At 42.7% G+C, this 18,450-nt stretch overlaps 1 protein-coding gene across 1 annotated transcript in view; it reads right to left on the bottom strand.

The window, feature by feature from the left end:
- Positions 1-18,450, bottom strand: part of ntn1b (netrin 1b) — a 48,930-nt gene that overhangs the window by 30,221 nt on the left and 259 nt on the right. The window contains exon 2 of the mRNA XM_026165798.1: positions 17,235-18,282. Coding sequence (XP_026021583.1) covers positions 17,235-18,249 — 1,015 coding nt within the window. The 5' untranslated portion in view covers positions 18,250-18,282. The remainder of the gene's footprint in view (positions 1-17,234; positions 18,283-18,450) is intronic.

Raw genomic sequence — 18,450 nt, forward strand, 5'->3', positions numbered from 1 at the left:
GGCTAACAGAACAGCTTAGCAGCATCTGCCTGCTTTTATGAGGGCAGATGCTATCAGGCTAATGATGCCATCACGGCTAATTTGGCAGCCACACATCTGCTCCTTGCTGGCAGGAGTTGCGACAGCTCCGCTACCATAACTGCAGACACAGAAACACAATGAGCCATCGCTCAGCTCACCTTTCACCTCCGATGAGCTGCCAGACAACACAAGGTTGCACTTTGTACCCGGGGACCAGATAAGAGATGAAAGGTATGAGTGGTGCTAATGAACTGAATTATCCTCACAATGAAAGACTGTCTAAAGCCATCCCTCTTTGCCACTTCGCCCAGGCCCGAGCATGTTTCTTCGTCTGTGTGAAAACGTGCGGCATTACTGTGTTTGCTTTTGGCCTCGGTGCAGATATCAATTGATGGGTTGTGTTTAAAAGAGAGACAGAGAAAAGAAATATGGGATTATGTGAAATAATCCCAGCTATTGGGTCTTAGTCTTTGTGCAGTTCTATCACACTTGAAAGTTGTTGTTCTCTCATATCTGTGTAATAAGAAAAACATATAGCTGCTCCAATCCAAAATCTAGAATAGATTAAATGACTTATATTTATATAAAACACATGAAAAGTAGATTTTTTTTTCACTACATGGAATTTAACAATGATTTTTTAATCTGTGCTTAAACTCTTGGCTCACATCAGCTTCGCTGAAAGACACCGAACACCTGTCAGCTCACAAAAAGGGAATTTCAGCAACTAAAGCTGGCCTCTGACCTAACAGGAATTTCCCTGTGGGTGTTAGGCATAATCAAGATTTTGGAAGCAAATTTTTTGCACAACACTGAAAGAGAAGGTGGCATGGCAAATGTTTCCCATGAAGCTTATGTGTATATTATTTTATATTTCGGAGTTCTAATAAGGTTGTCATTATACCACCAACCACTTTGTCTAATAGCAGAGTACCCCGCTGCTGATTATTGGTTGCAAAATGTGTGTAAACTCTCTGCCGACTGCATCTCTCAGTGTGGGAAGAAGTCTTTTCCCTGAGTTGCAGGTCCCGTCTCGCCGTGCAGCATGCGCTGATGTCATGGGAGGCGTTCCCCCTCCCTCTTTATGAGCACGGCTCTGTGATCTCTGGTGGAGATCAATTAGTTGAGCAATCAGCCCGCCCCTTGCTTTTGTGTGAGTAACTGCTCGTAAACCGTTTGGTTGCCTGGCGAACGGGGGAATGCACTGCCTCAACATAAACAGCCACCCAAAGTCAGCCTGGCCTCTCCTCCTCAGTGTAGTGCATGTCATTAGGTAATGCAGCGTGACATCAGCTCGTTGCAATTTACCATTAGCCAGTGTAGTTTAAGATTAGCTGGTAATAATTTGTGTGTCAATTAATGACCTGTTGGAGGTGATTTAAAAAGAGCAGCAGTTGCCTGCAGGTTTTAATGCAGCCAGGTTGATCTGTAGACATTATCCTGGCTTTACTTGCTTAAAACACACACGCAAAAAATGTTTATTCTAACAACATTCAGTGCATTCCTTCACAGTGTTCTGCATGTGCTACAGCACAATGAAGCACTTCCCAGTTTCTCTGCAGTGTGTGAGCTCTGACTGATCCGAGCCATGACCCGTTTTACTTCCAAGGGGGGCTGAACAAAACCGACCCGACATTTTGTAGCAGCCACATATTGTAATTGTGCAATCAGTAATGACCAGAGTTATTCACTCCCCTTTCTAAACAGCCGCTGCTAGGTGGTGCCAACGATAACACACCCTCTCTTATGAATAATAACGCATAATGGCCAGTGTATCTCAGCCCATTTATCCTCTTGTTGTAGGATTGGGAGCGGTCCAGAGGAGGCGGGAGTGGGCGTAGCACTAGTTCAGTTTGCTGGAACATACGCCATGTAACTGCAACAGCCTCACTTGGAACCTCTGTTGCGTGTCACTCGTTTTTTCTGTCACGCTTTTCATCTCGTCTTTTGGAATGAAATGGGACACAGATACACGAGGGGATGGGGATGGGGTGGGTGGGTGTAAAAGAATGTGTTTACATGCTGGCTATTAGCTCTCTTTTTTCTTCTTCTTCTTAGTTTTTCTTTAAATGTCCAGACCTGTTGTCGAGGCCTCTCTTTCACCTGATCCTCCCACCATCAGAGGTCATGTGTTTAAATTTAACGCAGAGCCAAATCTCGATCGCGTTTGAGGTTCGCTTCCTGGCAGCCCACTGGAGGAAACAAAACTGCACTTAAAATGACCAATTAAAGCACAAAGCTGATGGATTGGTGACGGAACATCCTGCTGTCACTGCTTTTCAAGACTGCGGGGCGTTCACTGGAGAATACTTCCTTTTTTATGCTGTGTGTGTGTGTGTGTGTGTGTGTGTGTGTGTGTGTGTGTGTGTGTGTGTGTGTGTGTGTGTGTGTGTACAACTGCGTCACTGACTAAAAATGCCCGCTGTGACTGTTGCTGAAATATTCTCTTGAGTAATAATCTCATAAAAGCTTATTAGCTTCTGATAGAGCTGTGTGTTTTTGTTTGATGCCTTGTATATTTTCATTTATGAACTGGAGCGCTTCCAAAGTGTAGGTGTGGAAACAGGCTGACAGGAGTGCTGCTCCTTTCCTTCCTCAAGTTTATGGGAGAGGTGATGAAAAGGTCCTCGGTCATTAAGGTCATTAAGCTTGATAAGCAAATTCTGTTCCCCCCGTTCTGTCTCTAAAGGAAGCTTATATGGTTATTGCATGCGGATTGCATCTAAATGCTATAACACCACTGTGCCCAGCTTTCTTAACTGTTCATCCATTACTTCAGTAGCTCTTTACACCATTTAATGTTGAGGTCTAGGCTGTTCCACTGTGTTTTTCTATCCAGGTATGCTTCTACCGTGTTATTGTAATGATGAAAAATTAAGCTGCTGGCAGTCAAATGGTTCTGCATAGTGGATCAAAATCTGATATTACTTTCCTGTGTTCATATTTCCATCAATTTAAACAAGATCTCAAATACAAATGAATGAAATGCAGCCAAAAACATTGACAGAGCCTCCACCATGTTTCACAGATGGCTGTAGACACTCACTGTTGTAACGCCTCGCCTGATCCCTCTCATTTGTACATATTGATGATCATTTGAACCAAAGATTTCAAATTCAAATTCACTCCATAAGACTTGTTGCTACTCATTTTCATTCTAGTTTGGGAGTTAGTATGCATGCCTCAGACTTTTTTTGCTGTTTCTTCCTCTTCCTTCCATTGAAGGTTCATCTGCATCTCTCAGGTCCTGTTTCTGGTCTTTGTTGGATTTCTTTCCTATTTTTTAATGACATGATTTTCAGATACTGTTCATCGGCTGTAGATTAAAGCTGCCACTTCTTCTTTTGTCCTCCACTTATCCAGTTTCCCAGTTTCCTCAAATTTCTTAAGGTCACGCTGGTGGTTCAAGACTTTTGCACGGTACTGTAGGCCAGAGTATATGGAGTTAAAATTACTTTTGCATTTTTAACCTGCATAAGTAAGCAGTGGGATCTGATCAGGAGTCAGTGTTTAATTTTTAAAAAAAATGTTACTAATTTCTTAACATTTGCCAGATTTCCTACATCATAAATTACCTTTTTTCTCCATGTCATTACCAAGATCTTAAAAGTTCTCTGTCACTGAAGTTGAGTCACAAAGCTAGCTGGTTGGAACAGGGCATGACGTAGGATAAGACTTTGGAGCAGTGTGGCCTTTGTGGCACCACAAGCTTTGTACTTATTTTGTCCTTTGTCTAGATTACTGCAGCCTATAGTTCTTATTCATTGTGTCTTGTGAGTAATTTTGGATTATGGGAATTGTGGTTTAGTGTTGATACAATAGGGAGACATTTGAAAATCACCCACTTATCCTAACTGTAATCACCGAACTGAGGCCGGCCTGAATAGTTTCTTCCAGCTCACGGCTTGTATTTACAGTAAACCTGGCATTACATGAATTGAGCCTAATTGAGCTTGTGGTCATAAGAGGTATTCTCCAGACTAAACCTGTCCTAAACAGTCCTGCTGCAGGACTCCAGTGTTAGGCTGAGGTCCAAATCTCCCCCACAGAGCAAGGAGGTTATTTTAACACTCCGGCACACGGCAGCTCCACGGTGTTCACCCGTGCAGAGGGAATAAGGGAGGAAGAGGCAGGAAGCCACTAGGCTGTAAATCATAATGCTGAGGTGACAATCCATCGTTCTTGTGGCATGTTTATTGTGCTTTTCTTCACTTTTCTCCAAAGGCCTATTTATAACTGGCCACATTCCCATCTCAAAAATGTCTCTCCTGTGTATTTTAGATTGCACATTTAACCCCCTGTCCTAGCTATCAAAGATAAAGCTTAAGTGCAATTGTTTTTCAGTTTTCATTCAATTCACTGAGACATTTGTGGAGTTTTTGCACACAGTGGTGTGTAAACTCTTTACAAGTCAAAGAAAGGTGTGAAGGAAAGCTGTACACCAACTTAGGAAAACTCTTAGAGCTTGAACAGCATCAGATTTTCTTCAGATAGGAGGGGGGGGGGGAAATTAGGAAAATAATGGTTAATGGTTGCTTTTATGGAAACACTGAGAAGTCACAGGGATTTTGTTACTGCTGTGTACATTTCGTCCCAAAGTTTGTCCTGGTTGCTAGGTGGCTTCCAGGACATGGTACTGAGTGAAGAGGAAAAGGCTTGGTGTCTTCCTGAGGCACGTTAACTGAGGAAATCTTAGTGGCAATGTTCAGTGAACCTGAACCTTACTGGAGTAATGAGTAAAACAAATGCAGTACAAAGGCCTCAGCTGTCAGTCAGACCTGCCTGGTTTATTACTAATATATCATTTTACTGTTTAAAGGGACGTGACCCTTATTTTTGCAAATCATTATCAGTTGCCTGCCATAACAAGAGTCACAGGCCAAAGACTGTATGTGAAAGATGGCCACAGTAACGTCAACTGTTAGTTTAAAATGGCTCTTTTTGAATCCTTGATTATAGCGTCTTTTGTTGTTTGTTTTTATCATTGTTGTTGTTTTGAACAAGAACTAAAGAGACATTTGGGGTCGTCAAGGTGCACGCACAGATTGCATAGCTGTTCTAGTTACATTATGCCGACCTGCTAATTAGTAACACAACGCAATGCACATGCTTTTTTGTTAGTTGTTAGTGCAATTACTGCAATTACATCTGATGTTTTTTTTCAAATAACTGCATTAAAAGATAACATCATTGGTTAACCCTTTAAGACCTACCATAGAACCAAGTCCGCCAGAGCTTACATTATATTTTTACATGCTGTAGTGCCATTTATGGGAGCATTTAAAGTTGCTATACATCAATACAACTGTTATAGCCCATATTTTAATAATATGAATGCATTAAGTCCATAGTAACTACATTAATTGCAAAAAAGTGCAATAAATTACAAAAGAATTGAAAATCGTTTTGGTTTTTTTTACATAAATTTCTACTTGGAGAAATTTAAGAGGTTTATCCCTCAAAACTTTAAATACAAAAAAGTTGCAAAAATAGTTTACAACAACAGGAAATTTAATTTGAGTGTCTTCATAGTTTTATTTTTGAGATACACCAATTTTTATATACTGAAGGAAAAACGATGATGCAAATTTGCAAAGAAAACAGCATGTGCATCAACATAAACTATTTCCAGCAGTGCAATTCGAGTTCTAAGCATCCCAGAAACTATTCAGAAAAGAATAAAGTCAAACATGACTTATAAAAACACCAGTATAGGCTTTTAAGGCCTACAAATAAAAAACTATATTTTCCGCGAAAACAACGTCCCTTCCGGTTTCGGGCAGGAAATGGCGGACATGCGATCGACGTCGGTTTCAATGTGAGAAGTGTTACGAACAGCTGATCGGATCGGCAAAGCGTGTTTCTGGAATATTATGTTTTTGTTCCTGCAAGAGCTTTTTATGCAATTTTTGCAAAGTTATATGTGGAAGGAAACCGTGACCTAGGACAAGCTGATGGCATAAGATGTAAGTACAACTCCTCCGGTTTCATATGCAAAAAAAATTATTGCGCTAGCTTACGCGGTTCTGGTTCTACAGGGATTTAAAAATAGTTACGCAAAATGGAGCGTGCCTGCTCCAACCGGCTTTAAAGGGGTAATAGGTCCAGTTATGTACCTTAAATATATGTGGCCTAGCTGATGGTAAGTGACTACAGGTGCTGATTTGGTACCCACCTGTCATTCAAATCAGATATGGTCCAAATAATCCAACCTTTAAGCCAGCGGTCCCCAAACAATTTTTGCGCCACGGACCGGTTTATGTCCGAGAATATTTTCACGGCCCAGCCTTTAAGGTGTCGCGGATAAATACAACATAATAAAACAGTACGGGTACCCAAAAAAGAAGATTTATTCATAACACACGGGAAAAGACCCATGGAAACTAAGTTAACGATTAAAAAAAAATAGCACTAAAAAGACCAAGACCCTTTTTTCTAGAAGAATTTAAACAAGTTCATTTTCATTTCAGCTCAGAAGTTGAGCATTTTAATACTGGAGTCTATAAAGATTGACTCACTTCAGAAGCCAGCCTCAAGTGGTCATTCTAGGAACTACAGTTTTTGGCTCTGGCTTCATTTCTAGCTCCAGAGGCTAATGACTGTATATAAAACAGGGTTAAATATTTATGATTTTACTCTCTGATCTCGGCCTCACTGTATATGCACATTACCCACAATGCAATAGGAATGCTAACATTTTTTTCTGTTGGGGCTTTTTTTGTGGCTAATGCACAATCTGCTAGTAGAGATAGTGAGCGAGCACAGTGGTCTGGTAACCTCAGGTCAGTCTAAGAATCTGCTCAGTTTGTGGTTTTTTTTGTTTAGTTTCATTTTTAATTTTCAAATCTGTAATGTTCAGATCAAAATCAGAGCAAGCACAATGAGCTGTGAGATCAAACAGACTGTAACTTCCCAGCAAGCACTGTTGCATCAGTGTCTACATTAAGTCTTTTTTATATTTTTTTTATGCATTTTTAAATAAGTAAATAGAAACCTTGCAGTCACTTCTGTGACTTCTTTAAAGTCTTATGGTTAGTGCCACAAGACAAAAATGGTGCCGTAACAGAGCCCAGGTACTGCACCAGTTGTATGTCACGGTCAAATCTAACATACTGTTTGGTTTCTCTGTTCTGAGGTCATTTTTCCCAAATGCCTGTATAAGTGGGAACCAGATACAAGGCGTTATCTCTAACTCCCTATCATGAGAAACTGCCTCGCTATCCGTGTAAATAAACACATGTAGGTGTTTGCAGGCTATAGGCTGTTCGGCGTTGCCTGAGCACAGTCAGCGCCTGAGGTTTTCCTGTGAGCAGAGATGGAAGGAAACCGCCTGTTATATGTCTCAGACGAATCAGGAGAGGAAGGAAATCACTTTATACTGTTTGGCTTGAGCCTGTTAAGGCATCGTGAGCCATCTGCCCCACGGTAGCTGTGACGACCTGAACAAGAGATAAGAGGAGGATGGGAACAGTCTACATGCCCACTCAGACTGGAAGAGTTACAGGAGACTGGAAGGCGGCTTAATCCTCTGCCTGTGGATGATTCCTTGCTCCCAGGCTGCTAAAGCAGTCTGCGTCAGTCACACACACACACACACACACACACACACACACACACACACACACAGTGAGCAGAGGGAGAGTTCCTGCTGATGAATCCCCAGGTTTTCCCGCCTTTGAGCAGATGTGGAACCCTAGGATATTTATAGTCATTTAGGGAACGATGTCTGGTAGCCAGAGAATTTTCCTGTTCTCTATCTATCCTGCTGGATATCCCCTCAAATCCAATAAGTGGTTCCTCATTCTCTTTCAGAGAAGAATTGGTCACTGGGGTATGTGAGAGATGAGGCCAGAGCACAGGAGGATGTAGAAATCCATTATGGAGCAACAGGGCCACTCGGAGACGCCTCCGCAGAGGTTATATGGAAAAATAAATATGTAAGCGGGACCAGCAGCTCTATTTCCTCTTTGAGGCCGGCATATTATGTCTATCCTTTGTTTAAAAGTGAAGTTGCTGTTAGTGAAAAGAGGTGTGAGGCCGTTAGCAGCTGGAATTTCTAATGCGTGGTGAAGGTTTAAACAGCAGTCACGTTTAATTTACATGATGTTATTGAGATCAGGCACACACACTGTGAGGCCTAAACTAATGACGGTTTCCCATAAAACTGTAGCAAAGACTTACTATCAATGCTATTCTAGTAGGGTTCAAGACATTTTGCAGATGACCATACGTGTTAGACATCTATAACTGAGCCGGTTGTCACTTGTTGCCTTTGTCTTCCAGTAAAAAGACGCCTGTGTTGACAGCGCAGCAGGAAGGATGGTACCAGCTAAAGGAGCTTAGCGTTTCCTCCACAGTGGAGCTGCTTAATGCTTTTTTTAGTGGAGAGGTTGGGGGGAGGTGGCACCGGGGGAAAGTTGGGTAAGTGACACCAAGGAAGCGTGTTGTGTGTGGTCGTACAAGCGGCGTTGTCACTGAGCTGGCTGTGTCGGGTGGCGACACAGCAGGGGAGCTGGCTGGGGGTCTGAAGCTGAGCTGCGGAGCGTGTCACTCCGCTGGCCCATTAATCATTCCCAGGCTGCACTGCTTCAGCGCCTCAAAAGGGCTCGATGTGCACACACTAGGTGGTCTCGATGCCACCCTGGAAGCCCCAGTCAGCTCCGTGTAGACAGACGATGGACACAAAGAATCGAGCATCCGCACATTCGCACAAACATGTGCATCCATTTCATCTCGGCTACGTGAGCAAGAATGAAGACAAATAAACACTCAGAGCTGTCTTCGCCATTCACCTTGTGGCACTGACACTGTGGTCTGTTGTCAAATAAACAGAAGAATTAAAATAATAATAATCATAATATTATTTAGGATCTGAAAGTGAGTGTAATTGGAGTCCAAGTAGGAGTATGTCATACAGTGACCTACCGATCAGGTCTGAAATTTATATATGTCTGATCATAAATAGGAAGCCATTAAAGGGTCATAGCTGACAACCTGGGAGGATAATAAAATTAAAGTTAGTTTGACATATGTCATTTGTTTTAACATACTTGATGTCTTGTCTTGTTTTTCATGTTTGTCCATTTTGCTGCGAATTTTCTGAAGTTTGATTTTAATCCATCTTGCTGGTTTTATTTTGAAGTGGGTGCTTTTATTTTGAAAGATGAGAGTTGACAGCGGAAAGAGAGAACAAAAACACAAAATTCTCTCCAGTTAAGTGAAAATATTTAAGTTTTTTGTTAACAGGCACCTGTCTGACAGTGGAATATGGTTCACTTGTATTTAAAATTATGTTGTTCGCACTGAACAAATTTGTTGCCGTTTTTAGAGGTTTGTGTGTCTTTGATTTACAGGACTTCAAGCCACCAACGATATCTGCCAATTTGATGCTTTGGATGAATTGTGTGGTAGCTGAGACCTATATATGAGAAATCATATTTCAAACATGCATGAGTCAAGTCTGGTTTCCATATTTTATTTGGTGTAAATTGTGTGTTTTGTGCATCTCCGACCAAGTGGACTTTATCTAAACATGTTTTTGTTCAAATGCAGTAAGTACAGTAGCTCTTATGCTGTGGTCACTGCACTGTTTCATGTGACTGACTGTTTCTGTGAAGCATCAGCTTAAGAGACAATCATTCAGCCAGGGTTACTCTTGGCTGTAAGTTCAGTCATGCAATGAGACACAAGCTGAAGGCGACACCTGTGCAACACGAGTCAAACTTTGTTCTCTACTGTGCAATAAATTCCATTAAAGGAAAAGAACGGCTGGATGAACTGCACTTGTTGTCTGAAACTACATATTTTGGGCCATTTTCACAGCCCATCATGTGTCCAAATCTACGTGTGGTTCTTGTCATCTGACAGAGGCTAAAACTTTTGGATTAAAATGTATAATAAAGCAATCTGTATGCTAGTTGTCAGCATGTTCTGTGTTCTGTGCTAGTCGACACTGCTGTTATGGCGTCCAACAGCTCCTGAGTGAAGAATACGAGCGTTAAGCGAGGGTGAACACACTCCTCTCGAAACACTGAGTCACCTCTCCAAACCACCATCCACAACTTTGCAGAACAAGATTTTTCAGTATGTTCTTAAAAGCCCGAGTGAAACCTTTCTGGCTCCTAACAGCCGTGTCTGTGTTGAATTATGAGCTCAACAAAACAAAATCCTCAAAACATGCAGGCTTTACCCAGAGGACACTGGGTTGTAGCGGAGCATGGATTTTTTTGAGATCCCCCAAATACATCTCTTTGTTTTATGGTTTGGTTGTATACAGAGAAACCTCTTACCAAAGGCACATAGGCTTATGTTGCAAGACAGACTGGAGGCGACAGAGCGAAGGCCAATACCAGAAGCATTGTTCTCCACTTGTAATCGTGACAGAGCTAAATGATGTATTTCTGGACGTATCCAGCTCCAGCATGAAGGATCACCTAACATGGAGGCTTAAATACAAAAAAAACGTAGGTTGTAGTCCTACTGAGCAGAAAGGTCTATGAAAGGTCTATGAAGTGCAATACACTAAACACTGATTTCCCTGTAATCAACCACACAACATGCTTTTAAGTTTATGGTCATGGACAAATAGCTTTAGCAAAGAGCATGTGCAATATGGACTAAGGACTGTATACAAAATATTTGGAGGGAATATGTTTTGCTTTTATCATTGACTGTATAGAAGAGATGGATGGAAGTACTGTGACATCACTCACTGTATAGTGAATCTTCAAGCTGAGCATTGATGCAATTAACATGCTGGTTTTGGAAACCAGTCATTACAAGCAACGGGTGGATTTTACTGAGAAACCGAAGGACACTGCCCTCTCATTAAAAGCTTCTTATACAGAAGATGCTTTATCTTCCCTTATGACTCTAAAGGGGCCGTGAATTACAAAATGAACACCACTCCATATTAAACAACACTTTAAACTAGAGATTTTAAAAGTAAACTCATCAAGAAAGTGTTTGCTGAGCTCATACGATAAAGAAAATGAGGGTTTTTTCCCATAAACCTCTATAGAGATGGACTGCTTTTGGCAGCCAGAGGAGTCGCCCCCTGCTGGCCGTGAGAATACATGAAGATTTAAGGTGTTCCTGCTTCATTTGTCAAACCCAAGAGGTACAACCAGCTTTCATCCACTGTCCATTATGTTTATATATCTGGGGCTAAATTACAGTAAAATTTAGAGTGTTAATTATAGTATGTTGGAAAATGTAACATTTTCTTTTTATTTATGAAATTACTTAAAATGACTGTTTACTTTTCTTTTTGTTATTAACAGTTATATTTGTCCAACTAATTCAGTGCAGTTTTATTATTTTATTGTCACTTTGAGATCATTAAAGTATTTTTTTTCTTTCTTTTTACTTAAATGATGATAAGTGTGAGAAAGTTCTTGCTCAAGTAGATAGGACAGACTTTCTTTAACAAGGGGTTCAACCCCCTCTGATAGTAAGTGAGGTGCCCATAAACAAGGCATTGGTGCGGAATAACCATAATGATATGGTTATGATAATAATAGAAAACAAAGTAAATGTTGGAGTGAGCAGCATGCTCCTGTTGTGGGTTGTTAATGATCCCAGGGATAACCTCCTTTTCCTTTGGGTTTGAACCAACCTTCACGAGTGCTGTGCAAACAGTCTAAAGCAGACCAAGACTCAAAAACAGAAGAACTAAGTCTCTTTACTGAAGATTAATTTTTATCCCGCTTCTAAGGTATTTTATTGTCAAGTTAAATTACTGATTTTAAAAAAGTACATCATATATGATGAGATATGGCAAACAAAGCCCTGGTAGGCGTTAACTCTTCGCAGTCACATCTCAGTTCTTGGGGTTTCCTTCAACAAATGCCAAAGGAATCTGGAATTGTTCAAATATCATTCGAGATAACCTCGCAATTAAGTGGCCTTTAAAAAATGGATCCAAAAACAAAAGAAAATGATGGATAATGGTTCTTGTCACAGTTTCCACAGCGAGTGTCTCCAGTTTTCCTGCTAGGGTCGACCCCAGAGGAGTCCGTCATTTGAGCTGTGCCGGTAGTTTTTTTTTTTTTTTTTCATATTCATAAGGAAAGCACAGGCGGGTCTGCTTCACATTTGATTTTACTGATTGAAATAAATTGCTTCATTACTGCCTGCAATTTTCTCTCCCGTCGGTCACCCCGTTTGAGATTTCCTCCCTGTGCGCCTCCGAGCTGCAGCCGTGCAGCGCTGACAAGTTCTACATGACTGAGACTCGTCAGTCCGGCGGCCTGGCGGTCCGGTCCCGGTTGGACTCTGTCAAGGGTGTCTGACTTTCGACGCTGCTGCAGTGCCAGAAATGTTCCCGAGTGTTTCCTCACCTGCAGCACACCTGTTTCCTATTAACTGCTTTTTATTGAACATCTCTTTCTATTTTCTTCTCATTATTCCACCTTTATTAAAGACACTTTGCTTTGCTGTTGTTGAGTCTGCTTTAGACTGTTTGCACGGCGCAGTGAAGGTTGTTTCAAACCCAGGGGGGAAAGACTGTTCCTCCTGCGATCATTTACAGCCCACAACAGGAGCATGTCGCTCACTCAAACATTTACTTTGTTTTTTATTATCACTATCCCTATTAAAGCCAACCTGATTCCTCGCCAGTGTTGTTTATGAACGCTTCACTTATTATCAGAGGGACTAAAAACCTTCCTGTCTGATCATCTGCAAACACAGTGTGTATTGTGCCTGCTTGTTAAGACGTATGAAACCCATCAAAACAACAACAAGCCCAAAAATAGCGGTCACCTCTGGCTATTGTTGCCTTAAAAAAACATAAAGAAAGAAAATTCACTCTACCCCGCAACACACACACATGCACACTCACACAAATATGTCTCAGCTTCCAAATTCAACAGAAAGGGCTGACTCTGTGCCCCCTGGCATTGCCACACAGCGACAGGCCAGAGAATAGGGGGGGGGGGGGGGGGGGGGGGGGGGTAAGAGCGAAGGGACCCGAATGCAGCTTCTATTACAAGGAAACCTATGACATCATTGCTTTGCAGAAATTCTTCTCTCCCGTCACATGGGCTGCTGCTAAGGAGCTGAAATGAGACCCAGATGGTGAGCAGGCCTGGCCCGGCCTAACCTGGCATCCCAGGGGCGGGGAGCGGGTGGCACAGACACCGTCAGCAGAAACGGTGTCAGTGGTGCCACTGAGCCATATTTGAAATCATCATGGCTCAGCGGTAAACTGAACATGAAAGCAGGGCTTTAGATGTGGAGTGGCTCACATGGTTGCGGTGTCCTTGTATCGCCAGGCTCTGGTTCCCTCCTGTCTCCAGCAGTGTCTCCTCTCCCCCCCCTCTCTCTCTTTCTCTCTGAACTGCTGCCATGCAAGGTACTCATAACCCGACTGATTTGAAAGTCTGATTCGATTGAATCCAAGTGCACAGCCCAGCTGCACAAATGCAAATGGCCTTGAGCACGGACACTTCTTCCAGATGAAAATATTGTGCGACAATATCCACTTTTCCGCTGGCAGTAAGTGCACATTAACATCCATTTTTAACGGATTTTAAAATTCAGATGAAGGCATTTTAAAAACGAGTGCTGCTGTTGGCAGTACTTGAGTGTCTTTAAGAGGACTGTTGGGTTACATGTGACCAGAAGAAGCCACTTCAAAGGCAGCTGTAGCATTGATTTGAATTCTTCTGTCATATTTACCGTCAATCCCGGCGGCTCTTTAAAGATACGTGAACGTGCATTTAGATTCTTTATTACAGAGTGTACTGGCAGAGTCAGCCAGCAGCCGTCTGATACAATCACATCCTAATTCAGCTGCCTTGTGGGTGGCAAATAGGTTGGCTCTTCCTCACAAAGATATCTGTGTAGGTTTAATGAATGCCTGACGCCGTTTTCTACACTACAGGGTTGCTCGATGGAATCTCTCCTACAAACACTTTTTTTCCTTACACTTAGAGACACATAATAGCAGCTACAGGAAAATTCACCTCAAAATTGTATGAGACTGACTGCACCTCCAGTTGTCCGGAGGTTCTAAAAAAAAAAGAAGAAGAAGAAAGAAAGAAAAGAAAGAAAAACAGAGCATCACGCGGCAGGGTGACAGCAAAAGCAAAAGCATAAATCGAACAAGTGCAAAATTACACGTATGAGTGAAGGGACCATCTTCATCTCGCCTCGAAACCCACTTGGCAAGCCAAAGTTTCCCACAGTACACTCCCCCCTCCCCCACCCCCACCTTCACAGCCCATCAGTCACTCAGGCCGGAGAGGAGCAGGGGCCTGACTGTCAGGGGTCAGAGCGCCATATACGCGGAACACGAAGAGAATATGAAGCAGCTGCCTGGGACATGAGAGCCTGATGTGTCACCATATGTGCGCGTTTCCCAACATTATGCATTCCTTTATGGCTCACGGTCAAATATCATCACGCACTGAGTAATTAAACAAGCACCGAGCTGTGTGTGTGCGTGCGTGCGTGCGTGCGTGCGTGCGTGCGTGCGTGTGTGTGTGTGTGTGTGTGTGTGTGTGTGTGTGTGTGTGTGTGTGTGTGTGTGTGTGTGTGTGTGACAGTAGTGTCTGTTACGTAATTAAAAAACAGAGAGCTCGCAATAAAAAATATGTTTTGGAGAAAAACTATAGATGCTGCAGTTTTTAACGTGTAACACACTTTAAAAAATGAATTGCAGATTTAAATGATTTGCTGAGCTTTTCTCAGACTTGAAATCACATTTATTTTACTTTCCACGGCACAGTTTTGAGAGCAGCGCCTGCGTGGTTTTGTTTTCACGGCCGTCTCTTTTACTTGCTTACCTTTTCTGTTAGATTGGGTGAAAGTTTCAAAGAGTTTTGAAAGGTCGCGCATAGTAAAGGCACCTAAATGACTCCGGATAGCTGAGGGCCGCACGGAGATTTAAAAGAAGTGGATACTTTTGCCCAACATGCAAAATATTCCCATTTATAATAAGATGATTAAAAACAACTATGCGAGAGATGCAATACCAAAATAAATGATGCATTTTTTATTTCTAATATAAAATATGTGCAAAAAAACAAAAACAAATATAACCTCGTGACTATAGAGAGACAGTTTGAGTCTCGCTCTAATCTTTTTTCAGTCTCTTTACTGTAATTTTGAATGTCCTGGGGTTTTTTTCTTGCAGCCGTTCGATGTCTCCTTGTAAATGTTGACGTTCCCTTCATATGGAAGTTATGAAGAAACGCTGGGTGGCCAAACGCATTCCACGGGGTGAGAGTGAGAGGGGGAAAGAGCAGGAGGGGGGACCCGTGCCCCTCTTGTTTTATGGTCAAATTTGTCAGTCGTTCACCTCCAGCTGATAGGAATGCTGCTGCCAACGTAAATGCGTTTCTTTCTTTCTTTCTTTTCTTTTCTTTTCTTTTTTTTTGATGACGACCCTGCATGCAAAGTCATGGGAAGTTGACTTTGTCCTGAACAATAAGTGAAACCAACTCTCCCATAACCGCTCTCTCTCTCTCTTCCCTCAGCACCGCGATGTCCTCCAGCGGGGAGGAGAAATCCAGACACATCATTAGCGCCACAACTCTGCATCCCCACCGCCAGACCATATGGACCAGAGCGCTCAGTGGAAACAACCCCTCCCCCTGGCTCCTCTTCTTTCATGCAAAAGGTGTCAGGACACCCTTATTATTTTCTCTTAGGGAGACATGATCAGTCTGGCTTTTTTTTATTATCTGATGACACCAGTCGCACAAAAAAAAGTGAGTTGGTGGTGTAAAGGGGGCCCTCCCTCCCTCCCCTTGACAGCGAGATGGATGCCACAAGTGACAAGCCTTTGTTTTAGTAAAATACACTCACATGCTGGCTTTTGCAAGGGCGAAAGGCGGAGGCCAAGGGGAACAACTTGTTCACTTGTTCCGTTTGGTTGAGCAAACCATGGCAGTGTCGGAGACTTTGTTACATTTCCAGGTTTGCTTCGCTTTAAGCTGTTGATATAAACTTTCCTGCTCTCTGTTCAGAAATAATCAGCATCGCAGCAAATACACTCTCCCTACAATTTAAAAAAAAAAGAGGGGAGATCTGGCTTCAGATTACCCAGCGCTTTGTCCTCCTCTCTGAATAGTTTACTGCCTCTAAAGTGGCAGTTTATACTCTACGTGCCAAAAATGTCAATAAAACCGCCCTAATCGCCCGTCCAATCTGTAATAGCACCTGCTTATGGAAACACAACACGCCCCTGCAGTGTATCTGTGCAGCTGCAATGTTTCCTTTCCTATTAGAGCTGCTACTACAGTCGGAAACACGCGGGGCAAAACGAAGTCACGCATTTGGGCAGGCGCGCTTTGTTTACTGAAACGACTTCCTGCCTTTTCTTTGCTATTCATGGATTTATTGTGGATGTTGATAAAGATCAAAGGTTGACAAAGTGCGTTTTTGCAGAACTGATATGGAGGATGTGAAAGTTGGGAAACAACAGAAAAAGACTTTTTTTTTCTTTATTTCACGGTGGCGCACCTGCCTCCTAGAAATCATTGGTGTTTCTTTTAGCGTAATTTGTATTTTTTTTTTTCAAACTAAATTGGCGAAATCTTTAATTTGCTGAAACAGCAATTAGTCCTAATTTCTACTGAAAAAAGATCTTGCTATTTTTTTTCCTGCGGTCGTTTCAACAACAGTTTATTTGGTTTGAGAGATATAAAAAGTATAATAAATACCCTTATAAATGATAATAATTCACCAATAAGTTGGTTAATTTTCAAGAAAGTATTTTGAAGATATAGACGTTTTAGTTTGAGGGGTTTTCACTGCGCAGGTGCTGAGATTTCAGCTTGTTTTTGACATAAAGGCCTTTTCCTCCTCTTTTCCTCCAATAAAATATATTTAGCCAAAAAGAAATTAATTATTTCTAATTTAAGGAGCACCATTTACCATATTTCCCTGTGCGTAAAGTACGCATTTTAGACTTAGGCGCAAAATGATGTTTTAAATTGGAGAGACTGGAGTGAGAAAAACAAAAGTAAAGACAAACGAATAATCACCTGGCTAGAATTAAGTGTGTGTGTGTGTGTGTGTGTGTGTGTGTGTGTGTGTGTGTGTGTGTGTGTGTGTGTGTGTGTGTGTGTGTGTGTGTGTGTGTGTGTGTGTGTGTGTGTGTACAGCAGAAAACACTGATAACAACACTCATTACGATTATTTTGGCACTGATAAATGCTTAAATATTTCCAGAGTGAATTGGAAAACAGGGGATCCCTTACCGACACATTCGTTGGCTTCTCTAACCGTGGCGCGCTGCCAGGGTCGGTCGTAGTGGAAAGGTTTGCACCTGTCGCACTCCGGTCCCGCCGTGTTGTGTTTGCACTCGCAAACCAGATTCCCCTCTCTGTCCTTGACGCACTTTGAAGCGTGCCCGTTGCACTTGCACCGTCCTCCGACCTGCAGGTCCGACACTGCGTAAAAGTAGGAATCGCGGGCTAGCTCGGAGTCGTCCTCGTTCTCGTCTCCGAACGTGTGAAGCCGGCTGAAGATCACCTTGATGTCCGTGGCTGTCACCCAGTCCTGAAGCACCGGAGAGTTATCAAAGTCGTGTGCCGACGGTCTGCCGTCCAGCGTGCTGAAGGCTATGAGCCCACCTGTCAGCGGGTGCATGTCTGTGTGGGAGTCCGTGCAGATCGCCTCTTGCTCGTTCTGCTTCGTAATTGCTGCCCTGTTCTGCCGGTTGTACATCTTCTTGCACTGAGTGGAATAAAACTGAAAAGGTACCCACGATTTGCCATAGTCCATGGACTTGTAGATCGCCATGGACTCGGGTCTGGGCGAGCAGAACTGCAGGCTCACATAGGTGACCTCAAACTTTTTACCCAAGGACAAGGTGAGAGTGACGTTCTGCGGATACTGCACGTAGTTTTCAGACTGCCAGCAGGTGAGGTTGTGAGGGTTGTTGAGGTCTGTCAAATAGGCAGGTGGATGGGACTTTTTGGGATCTCCGGAGTCGCACGTGTGACAGTCCCTACTCCTCTCCTCTCCTTTTTCGGTCACCACGCAGTAGCGGGCGGCCGGAGTGCCGCAGGTGCTGGACACGCGCACGTCTTTCCCAAAAGCAGAGTTGACAAAGTCGGGGATGCATCTCCGAGGATTCCCGTTCTCGTCATAGCACGGGTCCGGAGGGGAAGACTGTGCAGCAAACATGCTGAACCCGTATCCCCCAAAGACACATTTGGTAAGCGCAGAAACTGTCACCAAGGTGACCCAAACCTCCAAAATCCTTTGCATTGTAATCCGTGAGTCGTAGGGGGTGGGTTTGCGCTGAAATACGACGAGGACAAGATAATCAGTTAGCAGCGCTGCAGTCAGGTATTAAGAAGAAAACAAGACAGCTATTAAACAATAAATAACGCTCACGAGGAAATTAGAGAGTGGGTTAGGACGCAAACAAATGCATGAAAAGAAATAAATGTGTATAAAATATTCTTA

The sequence above is a fragment of the Astatotilapia calliptera genome, chromosome 4 (genome assembly GCF_900246225.1).
Source record: "Astatotilapia calliptera chromosome 4, fAstCal1.2, whole genome shotgun sequence".
Classification (NCBI taxonomy): Eukaryota; Metazoa; Chordata; class Actinopteri; order Cichliformes; family Cichlidae; genus Astatotilapia; species Astatotilapia calliptera.